General features: G+C 33.7%; 4 protein-coding genes and 1 non-coding gene across 8 annotated transcripts in view; 4 read left to right on the forward strand and 1 right to left on the reverse strand.

The window, feature by feature from the left end:
- Nucleotides 1-4,318, forward strand: part of LOC110415092 (protein serine/threonine kinase) — a 6,744-nt gene extending 2,426 nt beyond the window's left edge. For 3 of the 4 annotated variants that reach the window (XM_021426582.1, XM_021426580.1, XM_021426579.1), the window contains exons 5-14: nt 1-114; nt 203-378; nt 466-554; nt 979-1,096; nt 1,309-1,382; nt 1,483-1,530; nt 2,050-2,218; nt 2,472-2,573; nt 2,987-3,094; nt 3,560-3,978. In XM_021426582.1, the coding sequence (XP_021282257.1) occupies nt 1-114; nt 203-378; nt 466-554; nt 979-1,096; nt 1,309-1,382; nt 1,483-1,530; nt 2,050-2,218; nt 2,472-2,573; nt 2,987-3,094; nt 3,560-3,748 (1,187 nt within the window). In that variant the 3' untranslated portion in view covers nt 3,749-3,978. Of the gene's footprint in view, nt 115-202; nt 379-465; nt 555-978; nt 1,097-1,308; nt 1,383-1,482; nt 1,531-2,049; nt 2,219-2,471; nt 2,574-2,986; nt 3,095-3,559; nt 3,979-4,043 lie in introns of those variants that run through there. The other variant, XM_021426583.2, reaches the window with a different exon arrangement.
- Nucleotides 4,319-8,661: 4,343 nt separating this feature from the next.
- Nucleotides 8,662-10,895, forward strand: LOC110415736 (8-hydroxygeraniol oxidoreductase-like). Its single transcript, XM_021427439.2, has 7 exons — nt 8,662-8,822; nt 8,962-9,104; nt 9,221-9,258; nt 9,427-9,829; nt 9,984-10,220; nt 10,329-10,487; nt 10,636-10,895. Exons 1-7 carry the CDS (start codon nt 8,786-8,788, stop codon nt 10,744-10,746), a joined length of 1,128 nt encoding a protein of 375 aa, XP_021283114.1. The 5' UTR covers nt 8,662-8,785; the 3' UTR covers nt 10,747-10,895.
- A 2,026-nt stretch (nt 10,896-12,921) lies between these two features.
- On the forward strand, nt 12,922-15,314 carry LOC110415735 (8-hydroxygeraniol oxidoreductase-like). Its single transcript, XM_021427438.2, is given in 8 exon segments — nt 12,922-13,150; nt 13,301-13,443; nt 13,561-13,598; nt 13,755-13,893; nt 13,895-14,158; nt 14,296-14,535; nt 14,652-14,810; nt 14,925-15,314. Coding segments are annotated over 8 exon segments (1,131 nt in total). The 5' UTR covers nt 12,922-13,113; the 3' UTR covers nt 15,036-15,314.
- A 208-nt stretch (nt 15,315-15,522) lies between these two features.
- Nucleotides 15,523-15,594, forward strand: TRNAC-GCA (transfer RNA cysteine (anticodon GCA)). Its single transcript has one exon. It is a non-coding gene; the product is annotated as a tRNA-Cys (tRNA).
- Nucleotides 15,595-16,552: 958 nt separating this feature from the next.
- On the reverse strand, nt 16,553-19,970 carry LOC110415373 (Low-density receptor-like protein). Its single transcript, XM_021427002.1, has 5 exons — nt 19,718-19,970; nt 18,471-18,600; nt 17,527-17,620; nt 17,030-17,110; nt 16,553-16,939 (listed from the first exon to the last, which is right to left on the reverse strand). Exons 1-5 carry the CDS (start codon nt 19,749-19,751, stop codon nt 16,802-16,804), a joined length of 477 nt encoding a protein of 158 aa, XP_021282677.1. The 5' UTR covers nt 19,752-19,970; the 3' UTR covers nt 16,553-16,801.
- Nucleotides 19,971-20,255: the final 285 nt, after the last annotated feature.

The raw sequence follows: 20,255 nt of genomic DNA on the forward strand, positions 1-20,255 counted from the left end.
ATGATGGTTTTCGTCTTACGTACCTTGGCTATGATTTCCTTGCCATTAAAACCATGGTCAACCGCGGAGTTTTCACTGCAGTTGGTCGTCAAATTGGGGTTGGCAAAGAGTCCGGTAACTCTTTCTATCTAGACCTATCAGTTTATGTAATCTACTATTTCCTAACTGTTACTAAAATTGTCTCATTTTTTGCTTGTTCAAGATATATTTGAGGTTGCCCGCGAAGATGGTACTGTCATGGCAATGAAGTTGCATAGACTCGGTAGAACTTCCTTTAGGGCTGTCAAATCTAAGCGTGATTACTTGAGGCATCGCAGTAGTTATAACTGGCTCTATTTGTCCCGCTTAGCTGCACTCAAGGAATTTGCATTTATGAAGGTTCTCTTTATATTTTCTGTTTATTTGCTTTGGTTCTTTCTTGAAGTGGTCAGGATTGGCCTTATATTTTGTGATTTCATTATGCAGGCACTGGAAGAGCATGGTTTTCCTGTACCAAATGCCGTGGACTGTAATCGGCATTGTGTAGTTATGTCACTTATCCAAGGTTATCCACTGTAAGAGTTTCTCTTTAATTCACTGGATTTGTTTGCATTGCATTTAGCCGCATGAAGGTCAAGTGGCTTTTGTGTTCAATCATTTTAATGAATGAACAAAATTGATAGTTGGAATTTATATTTTTTTGCTCCTTGAACTGTAAATCCTTCATTTTTTCTCAGAGAATGAGTCTAAAAGATTTCATGGTTGTGACAATAAATCAATATTATTGGTGACATACTCTTAATGCTACTTGGTTGCTGTTAGCATTGTATGATAACCCTATGTTTATCTTCATCATGTGTTGATAACTATTATTTTGCCCCTCCCGTTTTCTTTTCTAGTTTCTCTCTTTAGTTCTCCAGTACCCTTTGCACTGTCTATTTGAGTTAGGTTGGTATGGCTGAGATGGTTTGCATTATTAGTTTCTTTTGCCTAATGCAGTGTACAGGTGAAGCAGTTGCAAAACCCAGAGACAGTTTTTGATACAATCATTGGCCTTATTGTTCGTCTGGCAGAACATGGCCTCATTCACTGTGACTTCAATGAGTTTAACATTATGGTATGCATTTGAGGCACCCTATTTGGTCTCCCATGACCCATCTTTGTAGTTTTAGTTGTTTTCTTGTTAGCTTACAACTTTAGTACGATCGTGTAGTTAAATGTATGTCAATTATTTTTTTTTTGTTAATAGAAGGATACCTGTGTGAGCTTTAGGTTCCAGTTTTCTGTTAGAATTATTTAATTTCTACTTGGAATCTGTTTTCTTTGTAGATTGATGATGATGAAAAGGTGACAATGATTGATTTTCCCCAAATGGTATCTGTGTCACACCGTAATGCACAGATGTATGTGCACTGTCTTCTCTGAAGCTATTCCTAGTTTTTGTTCTCTTTCTGCTTCTTTGAATCAGACATTAGATTCCTATTAATACTTTCTATTTTTCAGGTACTTTGATCGTGATATTGAATGCATCTTTAAGTTTTTTGGCAAAAGGTCAGTAAATGTTTTTCTAATAGAAATTGGTAGTACTAGGCAAAATCTTGTTAACCAAAATGTCTTTGTCAACCAATTGCTCAAGGTGACTGTTGAAGTTTTAAAGTGCATGTTACATACTTTTAACTAACCCTACAGGAAAGTGCCATTCAAAATAGTATTCACTTTATGAACTGTAGATACCAGAGAAAGAAAAAGATACATATAAGTCAGTAGCACAGTCATGCTTTAATTGAAGTGTTAAGTATGAAGTATCTGTCTTATGCACTCAGCTTACTGATAAGGACTAAGAAACCTACTACTCATAATGATTGTGTAATTCTGTTTGTGTTTATAAATTGCTACTTTCTAGTCCAAAGCAATAAAATATCAACAACAGTGCGTCTACTCTCATTTTGTTTGGTGTATGATGGTCCCTGTGTTTTACTGCAGTTGATGGGGGCTATTCTTTATTTTTCTTCTTTCTCTTTAGCTACTGCAATCCTTGTAAACATGATCTTTTCGCAATGTCTTATCTAGGTTCAACATGTCCTTTGAAGAACAGTCTGATGATATTGATGGTTCAGAGGTAGATGAGGATGAAAGCAGCAGGCCTTCCTTTTCTTCAATAACCAAAACTGCTGGTTTTCTCGACAAGGAACTTGCTGCCAGTGGATTCACAAGAAAGGATCAGGATGACATTGAGAAAGTATGGTGAAGCATGCTTTTCAATAATTGGCTTTGCTCTGTTTCTTATTTATATATGTTTTTAAATTATTATTCTAGACATTCATCATAGATTCAGAATCTTCTTCCTTTAGACTTGCATCTCCAATTTTGGAAACTAGGTGGAGACTTTGAGCTTTTGCAGCATAAATAGGGCAGTCTTCTTTCAAATAAGAGGAAAAAAATGGATATATCATATCATACTTAATGATTGCAGTTAATGATATTTTATGCAGTTCATTGAAGGTGATGCAGGGGATGATGTTTCTGACGATGAACATGAATCTGGGTTATGTCAAACCAACATAAAGGGTTTTGATTCTTTGCACTTGGATCAGGTGTGTTCTTCTAGTTGATCTTGTGTTGTGGTTGAAGTGATCTAATTCATAATTGCTTTATGGTTCGCTGTTATCAAAGCAACGATCAATGAAATAAGATTGGTGCATTAACAAATATCAAATAATAGGTATAACAGTTGTAGTCCAACTGGGAATGAATTGAGGGAACTGAGCTACGGGGGAGACAAAAGTTTTGGCTTAGATAAATGTTCCAGGTCTTCACTCTTGGTTTTGTGGGTGTGCATGCATGTTTAGGAATTGGATAAAACACTTAATTTTATCTCTTCTGTTTTATGCAAACTGAAGAAATTTGTGCATGCATGTGGATCTTTCCTTTTCTGTTAGATATTACTCTGTATGTGTGTGTGTTTGCGGATGATGAAGATCTTATGTTCTGTTGAAAAATCATTCAGAAAGAGCCAACTTCAAGCTGTAATGAGGAAGAGCAAGGAGATGAAAACCAGCATAGCCCTGAAGCAGGTCTAACCGGTAATCCTGAAAGTCAAAATTCAAGCAATGAGGTGTGTTATTACTTGTCTTTCCTCCAACCTATTTTACTCAAAGTTTAAAGAAGATATAACCTGCACTTCTGTATAGAGGCATGGAATTACTTGTCACTTTTTTCTTTTATTAATTGACATGTTTATAGAGTAGTCTATATCCTAGTTGATTGTGCTTAATAAACTTAAGGATCCTCCTGAAAGCAGCATAAATAGGTCTCAGGCTTTTTGTGAATGTTCAAATCATTGGTAAAAAGGCTAAAACCTTACTGTTTTTTTACTTTATATTTTCTGTTCTTTTGGACTAAACAGAAAGTTCTCTCTAGTTTGGAGAAGAGAGAAATGCAGGGTGGGACTGAAAACTATTTTGTTAATTCTCACGTCTCAAATGATTTTCTTGCCTCATTCATCATTAAATTAAAATATGATTCTTGATGTTGGCTTTTTTTTGTTAAGGGATTTCTGATGTTAGTTTCGTTCTTTCAGGAGGAAGATAATCAGAATGCTGATGAAAACGATGCTGAACTCATGAAGAGCTTGGCCAAGCAGAGACGACGCACAATGGCTGCAGCACGTAGAGGACGGAAGAGTGTTGCCTCTAGAAATTCTTATAAAGACAAAGGGGGTAAATCTTCTAATAATTCGAAAATCCAGAAACAATTGAGTAGTTGGTAAATTTTGTATTTCACCGACACTATCTGCAATGCAGATACATATAAGTTAAACAGTCTTGTGCCGATATAGACAATTCAGATTATAGTTGTATCATCTATTATCAAAAAGAAATGAAGTGAAAGCCGGGAGCATTACCTAGAACTTGTGTCTTCTAATATCAGTACTAAGCGCCTTGTGATGAAACGGATTATTTTTCATACTATGCCGTTTTTAGTTTTTATTTGTATGGATGTGAAATTGATTACTGAGATTCATGAGAAATGGTCTTGGATGGATGTTTCTTTTGTATGGCAAGGATACATGCTCAGATGGAAATAGGGGTTACGGGAGAGCAAGGGTTTGCTGACCAGGGTGCAGATCTTGCAACTTTCAGGGAGGTTTTGTGCTGAGGCTCAGCTGGGCGCACTCAGGTGACGACCCACGGTAGGCTCTAGACCTGGTCTATGACAGGGTCAGAGTGTTGAATTCCATCACAAGGAAACAAAAGACATATATTCTATTAGCTGTGAGCACATATCTATAATTATTTTTGTGGATGTTAGCGGATCATTATCATAATTTATATATTCTACATATGATATGCTCGTTCTTATGATTCGTTCTTTCTTTTTCACAGTATAGTTTATTGCTATTATCTAATAAGCAAAAGTCTAGGTTTCAATGCTGGCCGTTACTCTCCTTTTCTTATTATTGCCAGAGCTGTACAGCCACCGTTTTGATTTGACCCTTTTTTTTGAAAATTGGAATCTGAAGTCAACTTTTGTTGCAAATTGCCTTTTATTCAATTTTCACAGCATGAAATAATTTATTGTTTCTACACTTTATTTGAATTCAAAAATGGTTGCCTGCAGCCTTCCGTATAGATTTAACCATACAAGAATCATTTTTGTTTAATTACACATATAATAAAGGATGACACAATAAAAATAAGTAAATAATATTCTTTAATTTTGCAAAACTCATCTGGCTTGTCTTAAAATTTATATTTTAAATTTTAACTCTTGGACTACCTCTTTGTAATACCTTGATCTCAACTTTAATTCAGCTTATAGTTTTATTCTTTTTAAAAAATAAAAACCACAATTATGGTGTAGATGTCATAAACTCACATAACTGCTGTTCATAAATGTATCATTTATTATGTTTATTATGTCACTATTCAAGATTTTAGATTATATAGTTTAGATCCGTCAAATAGTCTAAAAGGCTAGACACAAGAGTGTAAATTGATTTAAACTTTTATATTTGATTATGTATATCTTGACTTACATGTAGATTAGATTAGATTAGATTAAGATTAATATTTTTATCCATCCAAATCAAATCTCTTAGTAATTATCTTTATTTTATAAATTCTATCTTGATAAAGGTTATTAGCCTATAAATAAACCTTTCACTTCATTTAAAAATACACTCTCTCGAATAAAATATTCCTACTTCCTCTAAATATTCCTTCTCGCAATTATTCTTTCAAGTTATATTTTATAAGACGTTATCAGTACGATTCTCTAATCTCTTAAGTTTTAGTATTATTTAGTTTTTATCATCTCTTAAGTTTTGGTTTTTTTAGTTTTCATTACCTCTAGACTTCAAAAAGAGTTCAATAGTTGGTTTTTAATTTTTGGTTTTAACAAATCAGGAAAGTGACTTGATAACTTTTTGATGATTTTATTCTCTCAATATTAGTCTCAATGTGAATTTTGTTATCATATAGTTTGTATCAAATTTTGTTCCTTGATTTATTAAATAGGGTTGAGCATGAAAATATATATAATTATATATGATATCTTTGTTATAGTTTTGGAATATGATTTTCTTAATATATGATTTTTTGGTTGAATTCTGAGTATAATTTTGCTCAACATATATAAATCTATTTTTGATACTATGAGATTTTGCATAATATATTTTGCATTGAACATATGAAATTGACTTGGTATAATATTTATTTTTATAACAGGTGAAAAATATTATGCTTTAGATTTTTTTTATAATTGAGCAAAATAACCAACTACTAGTGAAAAATCATGAATTTCTTCTATTTTCTGAAGTAAATGCAACATAATTTAATAATTATAGTTGTAGATGTGTAAAAGGTCATCATAATAATCACAATCATGGTGGTTTCACTAATAACTGTTTTAAGAATACCTTTACTCATCAAAAGTGAATGAATAACTTTACTCATCAAAAAGTGAATGAATAACTTTACTCATCAAAAAGTGAATGAATAACTTTACTCATCAAAAAGTGAATGAATAACTTTACTCATCAAAAAGTGAATGAATAACTTTACTCATCAAAAGTGAATGAATAACTTTACTCATCAAAAGTGAATGAATAACTTTACTCATCAAAAGTGAATGAATAACTTTACTCATCAAAAGTGAATGAATAACTTTACTCATCAAAAGTGAATGAATAACTTTTTTATCCACCAGAGAGGTGGATAGAGACCTTTACCCATTATAAAGGTGGATGGATACCTTCACTTGTAAAGGGTACTTTTACCAACCAAAAAGATGATGGATACCTTTACCTACTAGAAGTGGATGAAGGTGGATGGATACTTTTATCTATCAAAAGTTGATAGATACTTTTACCCACCAGAGAGTTAAATGAATACCTTTACTCACCATAATTGGATGGATACATTTAATGACTACCTTTACTCACCATAATTGGATGGATACATTTAATGACCAGAAATGGATTGGATGGATACATTTAATGACCAGAAATGGAATGTGGAGCTTAAGAGAAAAGTCTTCGATTGGGAAATTGAGACATGGGAGCAATCTAGAGCTTTTTTGAGAGATTGTTATCTTGCTCATGACATCAATGACAAGTTGATTTGGAAATTTACTCTAAACGAGCAGTATTCCTTAAGTTCCTTCAATAAAAGAGTGCTATGTAATAGTGAAGTGGTGGTTATGGATTTATGGAAGCATGTATGAGATAAAAGAGTGCTATGTAATAGTGAAGTGGTGGTTATGGATTTATGGAAGCATGTATGAGTTGGTTTGGCTCTTTTAAAGTTTGAGGTCTTCGTGTGGCAAGCTATCAAAGGTTAAGTGACTATTAAAGAAAAACTATTTAAAACGAACCTTATGCTCAGAGAAGAGGCCACATGTGTTCTTTGCAAAAAGGAAATGGAGTTGGTTAACCATCTATTCTTTACTTGTATGGAGTCTTGAAGGATGTGGAATAAATGATGTGAGGAGTGGGGAATCATTGGCTACATGCTAGGGGATGCTGTGTCTTTTTTTTATGGCGTGGAACTCTTATAGTGTGGAAATGACTAAAAGGAAAGTGTGGAGAATGTCATTTTTCACTATCGTTTGGTCTATTTGGCTTTATAGAAATGAAATAGTCTGCTACATCAATTTTTAACATTATTAAGTTGATAATTACGTGGTGGGTCAAATCTAAGTGGCCAAGCAAAAATGGATCCGTCACAGGCATTATCGCCGCCCCTCAAGTGGTATGTGAGGCAGCCTTGAGAAAGTTGAATAAAGGATTTGTTTTGTGGGAAAGACAGCCTAAAAGATGGCTCAAGTTCAACATAGAAGGGACTACTAGAGGATGCTCTAGCTATCTAGGGATTGAAAGGGTGTTACGGAATGACATGGGAGAGGTCAATTCGATTGGGATTACGCCAACCTTGCGGAAGTCATGGCTATTCATAAGGCTATGGTCATTTTTGCAACTTCCTCTTGGCCTAATATTAGTGGTATTATTATTGAATGTGATTCTAGGAATGCAATTACTTGGATGACCAAATTGCAGATAGCTCCATGAAAGCTACTGCAACTGATTTTACAAATCACACATCACTTAAAACCAAAATGGTTGGTTGGTAGATTCGGTATATCCGAAGGTCTGGTAATGTTATGGTGGACAACCTCACCAAATTGAGAGTGGATAAAATGAATGATCTAACGCAACTTTTCCTTTAGTCATTAGACGCTTGTGATTGACAAAGAGCACCCGGTTTTTCTTTTTCTTCTTAATGGTTGTTATGTTGTGTTATCTTGGTAAGTTCCTTCCTTGGATAAGTGAAGTACCTCAAAAAGTAGTCGTAGGTGGGTTATGAATTCATGAGCAACTGGCCTCTTGCTGTGGGTTGAATACTGTGTCTGAGGCTGATACTTTAGAAAGTAAAGATTTGGAAGAACAAGAAGCATACAAATGGAGCTGGTGGGATGTATTGCTGAGAATGAATGGGCTCATGTGAATGTTGTATAGTGATTTTTTGATGCGTTTGGCTATCTTTTTGTCAGACAGGCCTATAACAGAATATTAAGATTAACTTAGTTAGAATACTCTGTCTCCTTTTGTAAAAGGTTTATCCTATTTAGTCAATGAAATTATTGTAATTTTTTTTTAAAAGAAAAAAGATTTACATGTAGATTAAATCAAATGAAGATTAATAGTTAATTCATTCAAATCAATAGGCCTTTCAGTTCATTTGTAAATACACATTCTCAAATAAGATCTTTCTACTCTTTAAATATTTTCTTTTATAATTGTTCTTTCAAATTATATTTCCTAACACATATATATATGATTCTAGTTTTAGATACGTAGTTTTAAAAAAATTACAAAGAGTTGAATTTTTTTTTAATTGAGAAAAGGGAAATTTGAACCATAATCCTTAAATAGGAAATTGTGTATCAATTAATAAATTTTTAAATATTAAAAAATTATAATATATACAAAATGTAAATCTATCTCACATCTAATTCTGCACACTAAACAATAAGTAATGGGAAATTCCAAAAAGAACCTGCTATATCAAATTGAGAACAATTATTTGATTTTGGCAACCAATTTGTTGGAATACCTTTCATGTTGTCGTATGCAATGGCATTTATTTTGCAGATAAGCTGGACAGCTAGCGCCACACGTTCACAATGTTTGACCAGACTTGTTATAAATATCATAGCTCACATCCACGGTTCCTTGCAATCTCTCCTCAAACAAAAATTCAATTCTTAAGCTGCTTTGATCCCTCCAAGGTCTTTGCCTCCAACAATGTCCAACGCCAACCCCCACGTCCTAACATGCAAAGGTAAACTCTCTCTTAATTGGTTCTACTGAGCAGAAACACGCACATACATACATTAATATGTCTGGGAATTTAATCAGTTTCATTAATATGTCTCTCAATCTCAATTCCGATGCTTTTGCTTTGAAATAACGTGTGGCAGCCATAGTAAGTTGGGGAAAGGATGAGCCGTTGAAGGTGGAAGAGATACAAGTTGAACCACCAAAATCATTCGAAGTTCGAGTTAAAATGCTATATGCCAGTGTTTGTCATACAGATATATTGTTCGCCAGTGGATTCCCAATTGTCAGTACTTCTTCTCTTCATCATTGTTATTCAATCTAATACTGATTCCTCACAGTTTTTTATTTTTGGGTTAGTCAGATATTAATTGATCTTAAGTATTTTGTCCATCCTTTCAGCCTTCTTATCCTCGTGTTATGGGGCATGAAGGCGTCGGGTAAGTCTTTTCCAGGTTCATACATACAGACTTTTTTTCCCATATTTCAGCTTTCTTTTCCTCAAATTCATGGCATATGTGAAGGTTTACATACAAATATTTGATATACTGCTTAGTAGCCATTACCGATAATTTCAAAGTAACACAGCCTGGCAACAATTATTGCAGGGTGGTGGAGAGCATTGGGAATGACGTGAGTGGGCTAAATGAAGGAGACATCGTGATACCAGCCTATGTTGCAGAGTGTAAAACATGTGAGAACTGTATGTCTGAAAAGACAAATTTATGCTTAAAATACCCTTTAAGCTACAATGGCTTAATGCTGGACGGTACTTCGAGATTGTCCATTGGAGGCCAAACTGCCTACCATGCATTTTCATGCTCCACATGGTCTGAATACATGGTTATCAATGCCAACTTTGTCCTCAAGATTGACCCCAGCATACCACCATCGGATGCTAGCTTCCTTTCATGTGGATTTTCAACCGGATATGGGGCAGCTTGGAAGGAGGCTAAGGTTGAAAAGGGCTCAACTGTGGCTGTTTTTGGTCTTGGAGCGGTTGGATTAGGCGTATGTTGCTTTTACCCTTTTACGCTATTTTATGTTTTTTTTTCTTTCTAAATCATAGCTATCAAATTTGGATCTACAAATGGTCTAGGAAATATCTTGAAGAGTTTGAAATCAGTTTGTCGTTGATAGATAGATGAATATATTTAATTTGCAGGCGGTCAAGGGAGCCAAAAGCCAAGGTGCCACTAAAGTAATTGGCATAGACAAGAACCCAAGAAAAGAAGCAAAGGGACGAGCTTTTGGGATGACAGATTTCATAAACCCCGATGACTCTGATAGATGTATTGCCGAATTGGTCAAAGATTTAACTGGTGGAATGGGTGTGGACTACAGCTTTGAATGCACTGGGGTTCCACCCCTCATCAATGAAGCCATTGAAGCCACAAAACTGGTACCCAATTTAAATTAAAAATTTCTAAATTGGAATTTCAAGTTTTTAATTATTGATCGAGATGTGTCAGTGAAGACATAAAATTTTGATTTACTTTGTGGTGGTCAGGGAGCAGGAAAGATCATCCAGATTGGAGCAGGAAAACATTCAAGTGTAAACATAAATTTGTTAGGCATTCTCCTTGGCAGAACTTTGAAGGGGTCGATTTTTGGAGGGCTCAAAGGCAAATCTGACCTTCCAATTATATATGAAAAATGTAAAAATAGGGTGAGCGCCTCAATGGACTAATTTTTTTTTTTTGGCAGGATCACTTCTATTTAGTGGGGTCAATATATTGTCTATCATAATTTTTTTTTTTTAAATAATTTGATTGAGTGGAGTTCCTTACAAAAATGATGGTCCTGTTTCTTCACAGGAAATACAGCTTGGCGAACTATTGACTCATGAAATTCAGCTGGAAGAAGCAAACAAAGTATTTGAGTTGTTGAAGCAACCAGATTGTGTCAAGGTTTTGATCAAGATTTGATTTATACGAGTGACAAATACACTTATATTCTAAGTTTTAATTCACATTTAATAAAGGTGTTACAACTTGCACCGTTGAGGATTACGCCAATGAAACTTGTAATGCATCATAAATGAGAATATGCCATTCACTGTTTTTTTCCTTATAAATGATTTCTCAATGTCAACTTTTGCTTAATTGTCTTGTAATATTTGACTGTATTACTCATATTTTGGTAGAACTCAACATTTACACTACAGATGGTAGCTTTGGTTATAATTTGCTCCTTCAGTAGGCGGTGTTCATATAAATAATATGTTATTCTCTTTCACATTAGGTTGAGAAGAATATTCTTTGATGTGAAGTTGAGAATTTCTTTAACTGTACATAATAACACGAGTAACATTTTGTAAAGGTTAAAAATATAAAATAAAATGTTATATCAAAAGTTAATCTCAACTGACGTGCAATTCAAGCGAAAGAATAAAGCCATAAAGCAACAAAGTAAAGATGTACTATGGAAACCCAGTTTATAATGCCAGTGAAGGAATAAAAAGCTAACTGAATATGAAATTTAAAAGGGAAGAGGCTCTATCATTTCGAAGATTAGAACAGCTGTGCTATCTAATCTTCCTCGTGATTCTGTCTCACGAATCTTCCGCGAAGCAATCTGTGATATGATTCCTTCTAACTCAACTTCCATGTTAGGTTTGTCAACTTGTGTTGAGAGACTCAATTTTGCAATCAGTTTGGAATATAACTCCAGTTACTTCTTATCATATGGATAAGAATTTTTTATGGTAAGAATTTTTATACAAAGAGTAAACTACGGATGTCTGATTTTGACTAACATATTATAATTATTATTATTTAAGTGTTGTTTATTGTTGGGACCATTTATATTATTAGTTTTAGGTCAGTTTGGGATGGTTCACATTGTGAAAGCTCAAGGACAATAAACGAGGCGCAAAAGCTGGCGGACCCAAGCTTCACCAATCACCAGGTTAATTATGGGAACTGACAAACTGACTTTGAGAGCCATTCGTACAGAGACTGCAACAAAGTAGGGGGAATACTTTGACAAGTCATATAAGACCATGCCAATAGTTGGGAGCTAGCAGCAAAATTAAGGTTAGGAAAAAGGTTCACAGGAACCTCACTCATGAATCATGCTGCAAAGTTTCTGGGAGTCAGGCATTTATGTATCATCTTAATTAGTCATTGCAACCATACACGTAAATCATGCAATGCGAACTTACCAAAACAGGAGAAAAAGTTTTTGCGAGTAATTATTGGTTGCTATTTTGTCAAATATGCCGGCTACTTACCAATGGTCCAATAATCATCCTTGCCATTGATGTCATTTTCAACATCATCCTGTTATCTTAACAATCAGACTTAGACCAACATCATTGCCATTTGCCAGGTGCAAGTCACGATGACTACAATTTTCAATTGCGAGACAAATTTGCTCATAGGCAGGACTATGAGAGAAAACGAGAGAAAAAATGGTGGCCAAACAAGTCTTATCACAAAGCATTGAGTAAGTTACTACCATCCACACTAAAGCAAGACGTTTAAAGCAGTACTCAGTGGTTTATTAGTTAGGACCTTAAGAGCCTAAAACGAATACCGAATTTTGTTTGGTATGCAGTCCTATGCTAGAAAATTTTGGCGGTAGTGTGCACTTCAATTCTAAACTAGTCAAGATAAAGCTGGTAATTAGTATAATGATATGAGAACTGTTTAGTTTTAAAATTAATTTTATTTATCTTACAAAAATGATTGAATTAGATATATATAATTCTTGGATATAAGTATTATTTCAACAATTACTTTTTATATAAAAAGACAATCATCCGTAAGACATAACATTTAAGTAATAATATAAAAATATAACTTTTCATATCAAAATTTTTTAATAATGATATTTTTCAATTATCTCTTTATTTTTGGATTTAGAAGTGTTTTTTTAATATATCACTTTACAATATAACTTTTCATATAAAAAATCACCTACAAGCCAATAATCATACTATTTCATATTATGTAAAATAACTTTTTAATTGATGTGACTTTTAATAGTCATAATTTTTCATATGAAAAAATATAATTTTTTATTTACAACTTTTCATATAAAAAGATAATTTTTATTTTGAAAATACATCAATATTTAATCCACATATGATACCAGGTTTTATTTTTCAGATATGATCAGAGGGTAGCCGGCCTTTTCTTTTTCTTGCTGCTTAGCCTGCTTTATGTGTTCATATATGAATATATTTTGCAGATAGAGATTCAGCAACAATCTTCTTACTTTGGTTAGTTTCTCTTCTGAAGCCACAGTTCAATTGTTAAGTTTAACACCAGCAAAGCCATTGCCTAACAATGTCAAACAGCAGTTCAGAAGTCATAACATGCAAAGGTAGCTTAGAATTTACCAAAGTTGTTTTGATTAAAACTGTTTTAAGTTATTGTTTTTCATTAGATTCAGAAGGTTGGGATTACTCTTATTTTCTTCTATTTTTTGCAACTCTGATATCTCTTATGCTCGTCCTTTGGAGAAACACGGCAGCAATAGTATGTTGGGGAAAAGGGGAGCCATTGAAGATTGAAGAGATACAAGTAGAGGCACCAAAATCATCTGAAGTTCGAGTTAAAATGCTATGTGCCAGTGTTTGTCACACTGACATATTGTCGACCAGAGGATTCCCAAGTGTTAGTATTCTTTTCCTAATTGATTTTACTTCAATTATACTATTTGATTCTCATCATTTTTCTTGAATCAGTCATCTGATATTGTTTCTTGATGAGTTTTTTTTTTCCCTCTATCAGCCTCTCTTCCCTCGAGTCATGGGGCATGAAGGTGTTGGGTAACGTCCGCTGCTTGTATTTCCTACTTGGTCATATGACTACTGCAATCAATGAGAACAACCTTGACTGAGAGATTTCATCATGTGAAATACTTGTCATAGTCCATTTAGCAATGTTCAATGACCTTTTACAAAATGTTTCCTATGCCACTGCAGGGTGGTGGAGAGCATTGGTGAGCAAGTCAATGGACTAAAACAGGGAGATATTGTGATTCCAACCTATGTCGCAGAGTGTCAAACATGTGAGAATTGCACATCCGAGAAGACTAATTTATGCCTAACTTACCCGTTAACCCTTCAACTGCCTAATGCTTGATGGCACTTCAAGAATGTCCATTAGAGGCCAAAGTTTGTACCACACATTTTCCTTTGCCACATGGTCTGAATATATGGTTATAAATGAGAATTATGTCGTTAAGATTCATCCGAGCATAGCTCCTTCGCATGCTAGCTTCCTTTCATGTGGATATTCAACTGGATTTGGGGCAGCTTGGAAAGATGCTAAGGTTGAGGAGGGCTCAAGCGTAGCTGTTTTCGGTCTTGGAACCGTTGGATTAGGGGTATGTATTTTCAGCCTTTATTTACATATTCCCAGAATTTCAATCTTCAAGGTTCAATATATATTGTTGTTGAGATACCGCTGAAGCTGAACATGCATGAACATTAAACAATAGGAAATTTGTGCTTAAATTTTCAGGTCGTTGAGGGAGCTAGAATTCGAGGTGCAACTAAGATAATTGGTATAGACAAGAATCCAAGAAAAAAGGAGAAGGGACATGTTTATGGAATGACAGATTTTATAAACCTTGATGGTTCAGATAAATATTCCATCTGTGAATCAGTTCGAGCCCTAACTGATGGAAAGGGTGTGGATTATAGCTTTGAGTGCTCTGGGGTTGCACCATTGGTCAATGAAGCCATTGAATCCACAAAAATAGTATGCACATTGTATTTTTATGCTCTAAATCATACTTCTGTCTGCATGAAAATTGACCATTTTTGTGCTGATGGATTGATATTTTCCAAGATATTGATGTACTGTGTGGTGGATAGGGAACAGGAAAAACCATTCTGATGGGCACAGGAGATCATCAAAGCCTGCAGATAAATTTCCTACCCCTTCTGTGTGGCAGAACTTTAAAGGGGTGTGTTTATGGAGGCATCAAAACCAAATCTGACCTTCCCATTCTTCTTGAAAAATGCAGAAATAAGGTATTACTCTGATTCAATTAATGTTGTCTAGTTTGCAGATTAATCAACCTGTAGATTGCTTTCAAAGATATTGCAGCATAAAGTAAGATGGACTGATATTCCTTTTCTCCACAGGAAATCCATCTTGATGAACTCTTGACTCATGAAGTTCAACTAGAAGATATAAACAAGGCATTTGAGCTGTTGAAGCAACCAGACTGTGTCAAGGTTCTGGTCAAGATTTGATTGATATAAGCAACAAATTAAGCATGTCTGCTCTGTTCTTATACCCTTGAGCCTTAAGCCTATTATATTAGGCAATGCCTAATACAATTAATTTACATCTTATAACTGTTTAAGTTTTCTCTTTTAATTTTTACCATCAAAAATAAAAATCTCTTTTAGATTTCTCTCAAATCCAATACTCCATACTGTTTTCATTCACTCGATTAACATTTATGTATGAAGAGTGCAAATTAGAGAAAAATATTGTTCTAATTAATTTACTTTAAATATTTGTTTGAGGTGTCTATTTTTTTTGGTGATATAATCAACATATTTGTAAGGTTATAGCAACATTATGTAATCAATATTGGGAAGCATATATTATAAAATGGGAAAAATAATTTACAGTGGCTAGCATTCACTGTGTAAGGTGCACCATCAAAGGCCATAACAGTGCAAGATTGGCTTAACATTACTAAATAGTATAATCCTTGACAGTAATCAAAGAGGGTCCATAGCTCAGTGGTAGAGCATTTGACTGCAGATCAAGAGGTCACCGGTTCGAACCCGGTTGGGCCCTTTATTCTTTTTGAAAAAAAAAAAGAATTTCTTATTTCTTAAACCCTCTCTCATTTCAGCTTTGTTACAATTCTAATGAATGATTTTCTGGCCCAAAAGGATTCATACTGGCAATGGCACAAATTTCTGCGAAGGAAATCTTGTCCATGGTACTGCATTCGCCCCAGCCAACTCATCTTTGCCTAGTAATCTACCTGGCTTAGAACGTTATAATAAGGGTTAACAGCATTTAATTCATTGATTATTGTATAATTTTTCTATTTAAATATAAGATTTTGAATCCTCTTCTTTCAATTAAAAAAAAAAAAATACTCTTGTCTTTTAAATTTCAATTCAATTTGAAATGGGTTTATTAATTTTTGAAATACACTTTTCTAAAAAATACAAACACTGTAAATAAAAATTAAAATAATTAAAAGAATTTTTCTTTTTTTATTAATTTTAAAAATATTATTATATTTTTTTTAAAAAAAAAAACATCAATCGACGCTTCCAACTCTCCAAGAAAGGGACCACCGACCAGTGCTTCCACGGGCGGGGAGCTCCAATACTCCCCATCTACAGAGGATTTATTTTTAATTAATAAAAAAATTAATAAAATCATATAATAACAATTTTAAAAATTAATTAAAAATAAACTTATTTTTTATTCTTATCACATTATCCAATTAACGAAAACATTAAAAATTGACTAATAACTAGACCTAAATATCCAACAAAAAATAATTTGTAAAATAAAATTTTAAAAATTAATAAACTTTAGTATAATTTCAATCAAAATTTAAAAAATAAAAATATTTTACCAAAATGAAAATCATGACTATAAGCTTTACACCAGTTTTGGGAACTGAAAAGATTTGGGGTTCATCCCACAACAATGAGCAAGTTCTATCACTAATTTCTGTGTGTGGTAAATGGATAGCTTCAAATGTAACTACCCTATATACTGAAAAGAGAGAGGAGGTCATAAAATCCCAATTCACTGCTGCAATTCGCATTCTCGTAAGGGGAAAAAAACACAGGAAATTTTTCTCAAGTATTACACTCCAGTTTTGATAGGGATAACAAGAAAACCGATATTAATATCAAAACTGCATAAAAATTATCAAACACTGTCTATGTGAATTCAGAATTCATTACAGAAGCACAAGCACAACTTTCAGTTGCTGAAACTCAACATCATGCGCCGACTAAGCAACAAACACGTCTCACATAGTAGCTTCTACTTCAGGGTCAGTCTCGACCGGGACAGTAGGTGAATTATTACCACCTCTCAAACGTGAGGATACATTGTCGATGGCAGAATTCAGTTGGCTGATTTTTGCGTTCAGGGTCTGCCTAGTCTTCTGCTTTCAATAAGCGAATTCTCAACTAATATAACATAATAATAGCATATATCAATGGACAAAGCTGCATATAACGTAGAACCTAATTACCTCTAAACCTTCATCATAGTATATTGGTCGCTTTGCCCTCCGGAATCCATATTCATCTTCATTTAGCAGGGATCTTCTAATCTGGATCAAAATAACAAACTAAGAATTCAGGATCCAACCAGAATAACCAAAATTTCAAATGAAAAATAGCCAAAAAGAGACAATTCATGGCACAAAATAACCGGCAGATAATATTTCATCACCTCCATGCAAAATATGACGAGTGACATATGGGAAGCCAGTTATGGCTACTATGACGGGGCAAGAAAAAAATGTAAAGCAGCAATATAATAGCATTCAGTTAAAAGACAGATGAACCATGTAAATTAATTCTTCTGGCATCCCTTTAAATATTAATAGAAAGTGATAATTATTTCTTTTCCCCAGAACACACATGCACTACTGCAAGGACACTTCCCATAAAAGTTCAGGACATTAACTGGATTTTTTAAAATATTTGCAGGAAATTTAATAAAGCTGAAAGCAAATATTAATACCTGTGGAGCAAAAATATATGCCAAAGTTCCAAATACAGCACCTCCTAAAAGAAAACCAGCAACAAAATCACCTCCCCCACCCCTACTGCCATCACTGTATATATCAGAGTGAAGAACAAAAGATAAGGATAGAGAAGAAAATAAGCAGCATTGCTCTTGAAGAAAATCAACAAAAGCAAGTAAATCTAAACATAGCACAATGTCTGAAATAGTAAAAAATCAGCTTTCTTTTTTTTTCTTTTTTGGGTACAGGTAAAGAATCAGCTTTAAGAACATTCAGAAAAAATATGACAGAAATACCAAGGAGGACTTCAGATGGCTCTATACTTTAAATCTTTTAAATTGTGCATTGAGAGGGGAAATTAGTTTTTCGGCATCCAATTTACAATCTTTTTCAGTCGAATAGAACTTAATTAATAGATAAATCATCCAATAAACAACTTAATAATCATTGGGTATTAGTAGCCGAGAATCTGATAATATATTGTTTGGTGCATATGTTTCTATTGACTTCATTCTTCCAAATGTGTACAACAATGAGACAAAAGAAGCACTATAAACAGTGTTGTAATGACCACCAGGCTTTTGGATATTGATATCGAGACTTGATTTCTGACATTTGACAATTGAATTTCAGATTTCATATTGAGTATTTACTACAATTGTCTCGAATGTGTATAATGTCCTTGGTATTATGTTTTCCAGAATTCTGGTTTTGCATCAAGGCGGTTTAGTAAGACAAAGGATTTGGCACGTGTCATCCTATAACAAAGCATATGAGCAGACTAGTTCAAACATATGACCAAAAACTTTAGAGAGATGTGGCTCAAGTAACAATGACTCATAATCAGGGGTTCAGCTTACTCGTGGTCAACATACTCTTATGACAAATATAACTGTTCATCTAAGCTTATTTCACATGGACTGAATCCAGCACAACATACCGATACTCTGCACAAACTGAAAACTGGCGGTTGGATTGCATTGGTTTCCTCCGAACTGCCAAACTTGGTGTTTTTCCAAAGGTGCTGGACTTAGTGAACCAAACCTCACGTGCCTTGAGATGAGAACCACCTATAAACCAAGGAAAAAAATCATAATATATTGAGCATGAACAATAACTCGATAACAAATCATTTTCATTGCCATATGTCAGCATTAATAGCAATCCATCACAAGCGCCAAGATGAATCAATATAATAAAAAACCAATGGACCATGAACTAGTAAAAATACTCCATCCAGGCTCTATCTCTATTTTACGTGTCCTAGTTAATTTTTGGATGTTAGCAACATGGCTGTTATTTTTCATAATTAATGGCATTTGAATTTTGGATCCTTAAATCTTATTTCTTTCTCTTTGGCTTTTTAAACCAAAAATGATAAAAATTTAATAACAATGAGGATCGTAAGTGCTTCAATTTTAACAAACATAAATTGAAAACATATTTCTATTCCTAAAAATTGCATTCGCAGTGAACAAAACACGTAGAATAAGACAAACACTGTTATTTATACCTACCGCCCATACATACATAAGCATGTTCTTTCAAACCTCAATCACTTGAACCGAATTAAATGGAACACACAGAATCAGAAAAACAAACTTGAAGCACATCTATTTCTAGTCTTGTCCCTTCTTTAAGAACTTTAATCCACTAACACAGCATGCATTTATCCAAAACATCGCCTCAATAATTTAGATTACTACTTGCTTTTGAAAAGCTCTCTTAGACAAAAATAAAAAATATATATATTTCTTTTTTTAATAACCAAGAATTAAAAATTTATCTTCATAAATGTATAAATGTGAAAAAGTATTTACTTATCCAAAAAAAAAAGGATGATTATACTCTCAGATGTAACTATCATACATTTTTCAACCATTTACTTATTTATAATAAAAAAATTCTTCACTTTTTCAACCGAAAATATTGTAGATATATTTTTCCATCAAAAAGATTTCTATATAACATTTTCGCTAATCTAAAATAATTCTCCAAGAGGTGCACAATCATAAGGCATATTCAAATATTCAACTAAAATGAGGAGAAAAAAAGAGAGAGAGCAGCAGTAGCGTTCAGTAATTGAAATGAACTAAAAGAAAAAAAAATCAGAATTTAAATTAACATAAGCAAAAATGAAAATTACAGTCAGAAATGTTTAAAAAAAGATGGTTAAAATTGAAAGACCTGAGATGGAAACGGGAGCGAAGCAGGAAGCCATGAGAGATCTAGAGAGAAAAACCAAAGTGAAGAAGTAAGAATTTAGTTTTATTATTTTTTATTTTTTATTTTTTATTTGCCAGGAAAAGAGGAGAGGAGACGGATTATATCATTTTTGCAATTCGAGTTTTTTTATTTTACGAATATGCCCCTCCTTCTTAGAGAGATTTGTAGAGGATTTCTTTTCAGCTGGTTTTCGTCAGCGCGCGGTGGATGCCATCTTGCCTCTTTTGCCTTGAGAAATGAAGGCTGACGTATGTTAGCAATGCACTCAGTCGATATTAAGAAAGTTGAGCGGGGTATTAATGGAACAAAAAAGAATTTTCGAAAGGCTTTATGAATATCCCCGGCCGTATAACGACGGTTCCACAGTTCGGCCCAATGTTAACCCTTCGATGGATCCGCCTTCTTTTGCTAACTGCCATTCCTACTGTTTTTTAATTAGAAAGATCATATATTTATTAATTAATTAAATATTTAAAGATTATTATTATTATTATTATTA

Source organism: Theobroma umbraticum, unplaced genomic scaffold, assembly GCF_002168275.2.
Source record: "Theobroma umbraticum cultivar Fairchild unplaced genomic scaffold, ASM216827v3 scaffold_147.0, whole genome shotgun sequence".
In the NCBI taxonomy this organism is placed as follows: domain Eukaryota; kingdom Viridiplantae; phylum Streptophyta; class Magnoliopsida; order Malvales; family Malvaceae; genus Theobroma; species Theobroma umbraticum.

What these genes read in the sequence shown, in the direction of transcription:
- LOC110415736 (XM_021427439.2), top strand. Translation starts at nt 8,786, where the DNA reads ATGTCCAACGCCAACCCCCACGTCCTAACATGCAAAG. An exon ending in CCACGTCCTAACATGCAAAG is followed by an intron (nt 8,823 to 8,961) that starts GTAAACTCTCTC and finishes AACGTGTGGCAG; the next exon opens with CCATAGTAAGTTGGGGAAAG. An exon ending in TCGCCAGTGGATTCCCAATT is followed by an intron (nt 9,105 to 9,220) that starts GTCAGTACTTCT and finishes CCATCCTTTCAG; the next exon opens with CCTTCTTATCCTCGTGTTAT.
- LOC110415373 (XM_021427002.1), bottom strand. Translation starts at nt 19,751, where the DNA reads ATGGCTTCCTGCTTCGCTCCCGTTTCCATCTCAG. An exon ending in CGCTCCCGTTTCCATCTCAG is followed by an intron (nt 18,601 to 19,717) that starts GTCTTTCAATTT and finishes CTTGGTTTATAG; the next exon opens with GTGGTTCTCATCTCAAGGCA. An exon ending in TCAGTTTGTGCAGAGTATCG is followed by an intron (nt 17,621 to 18,470) that starts GTATGTTGTGCT and finishes TGATATATACAG; the next exon opens with TGATGGCAGTAGGGGTGGGG.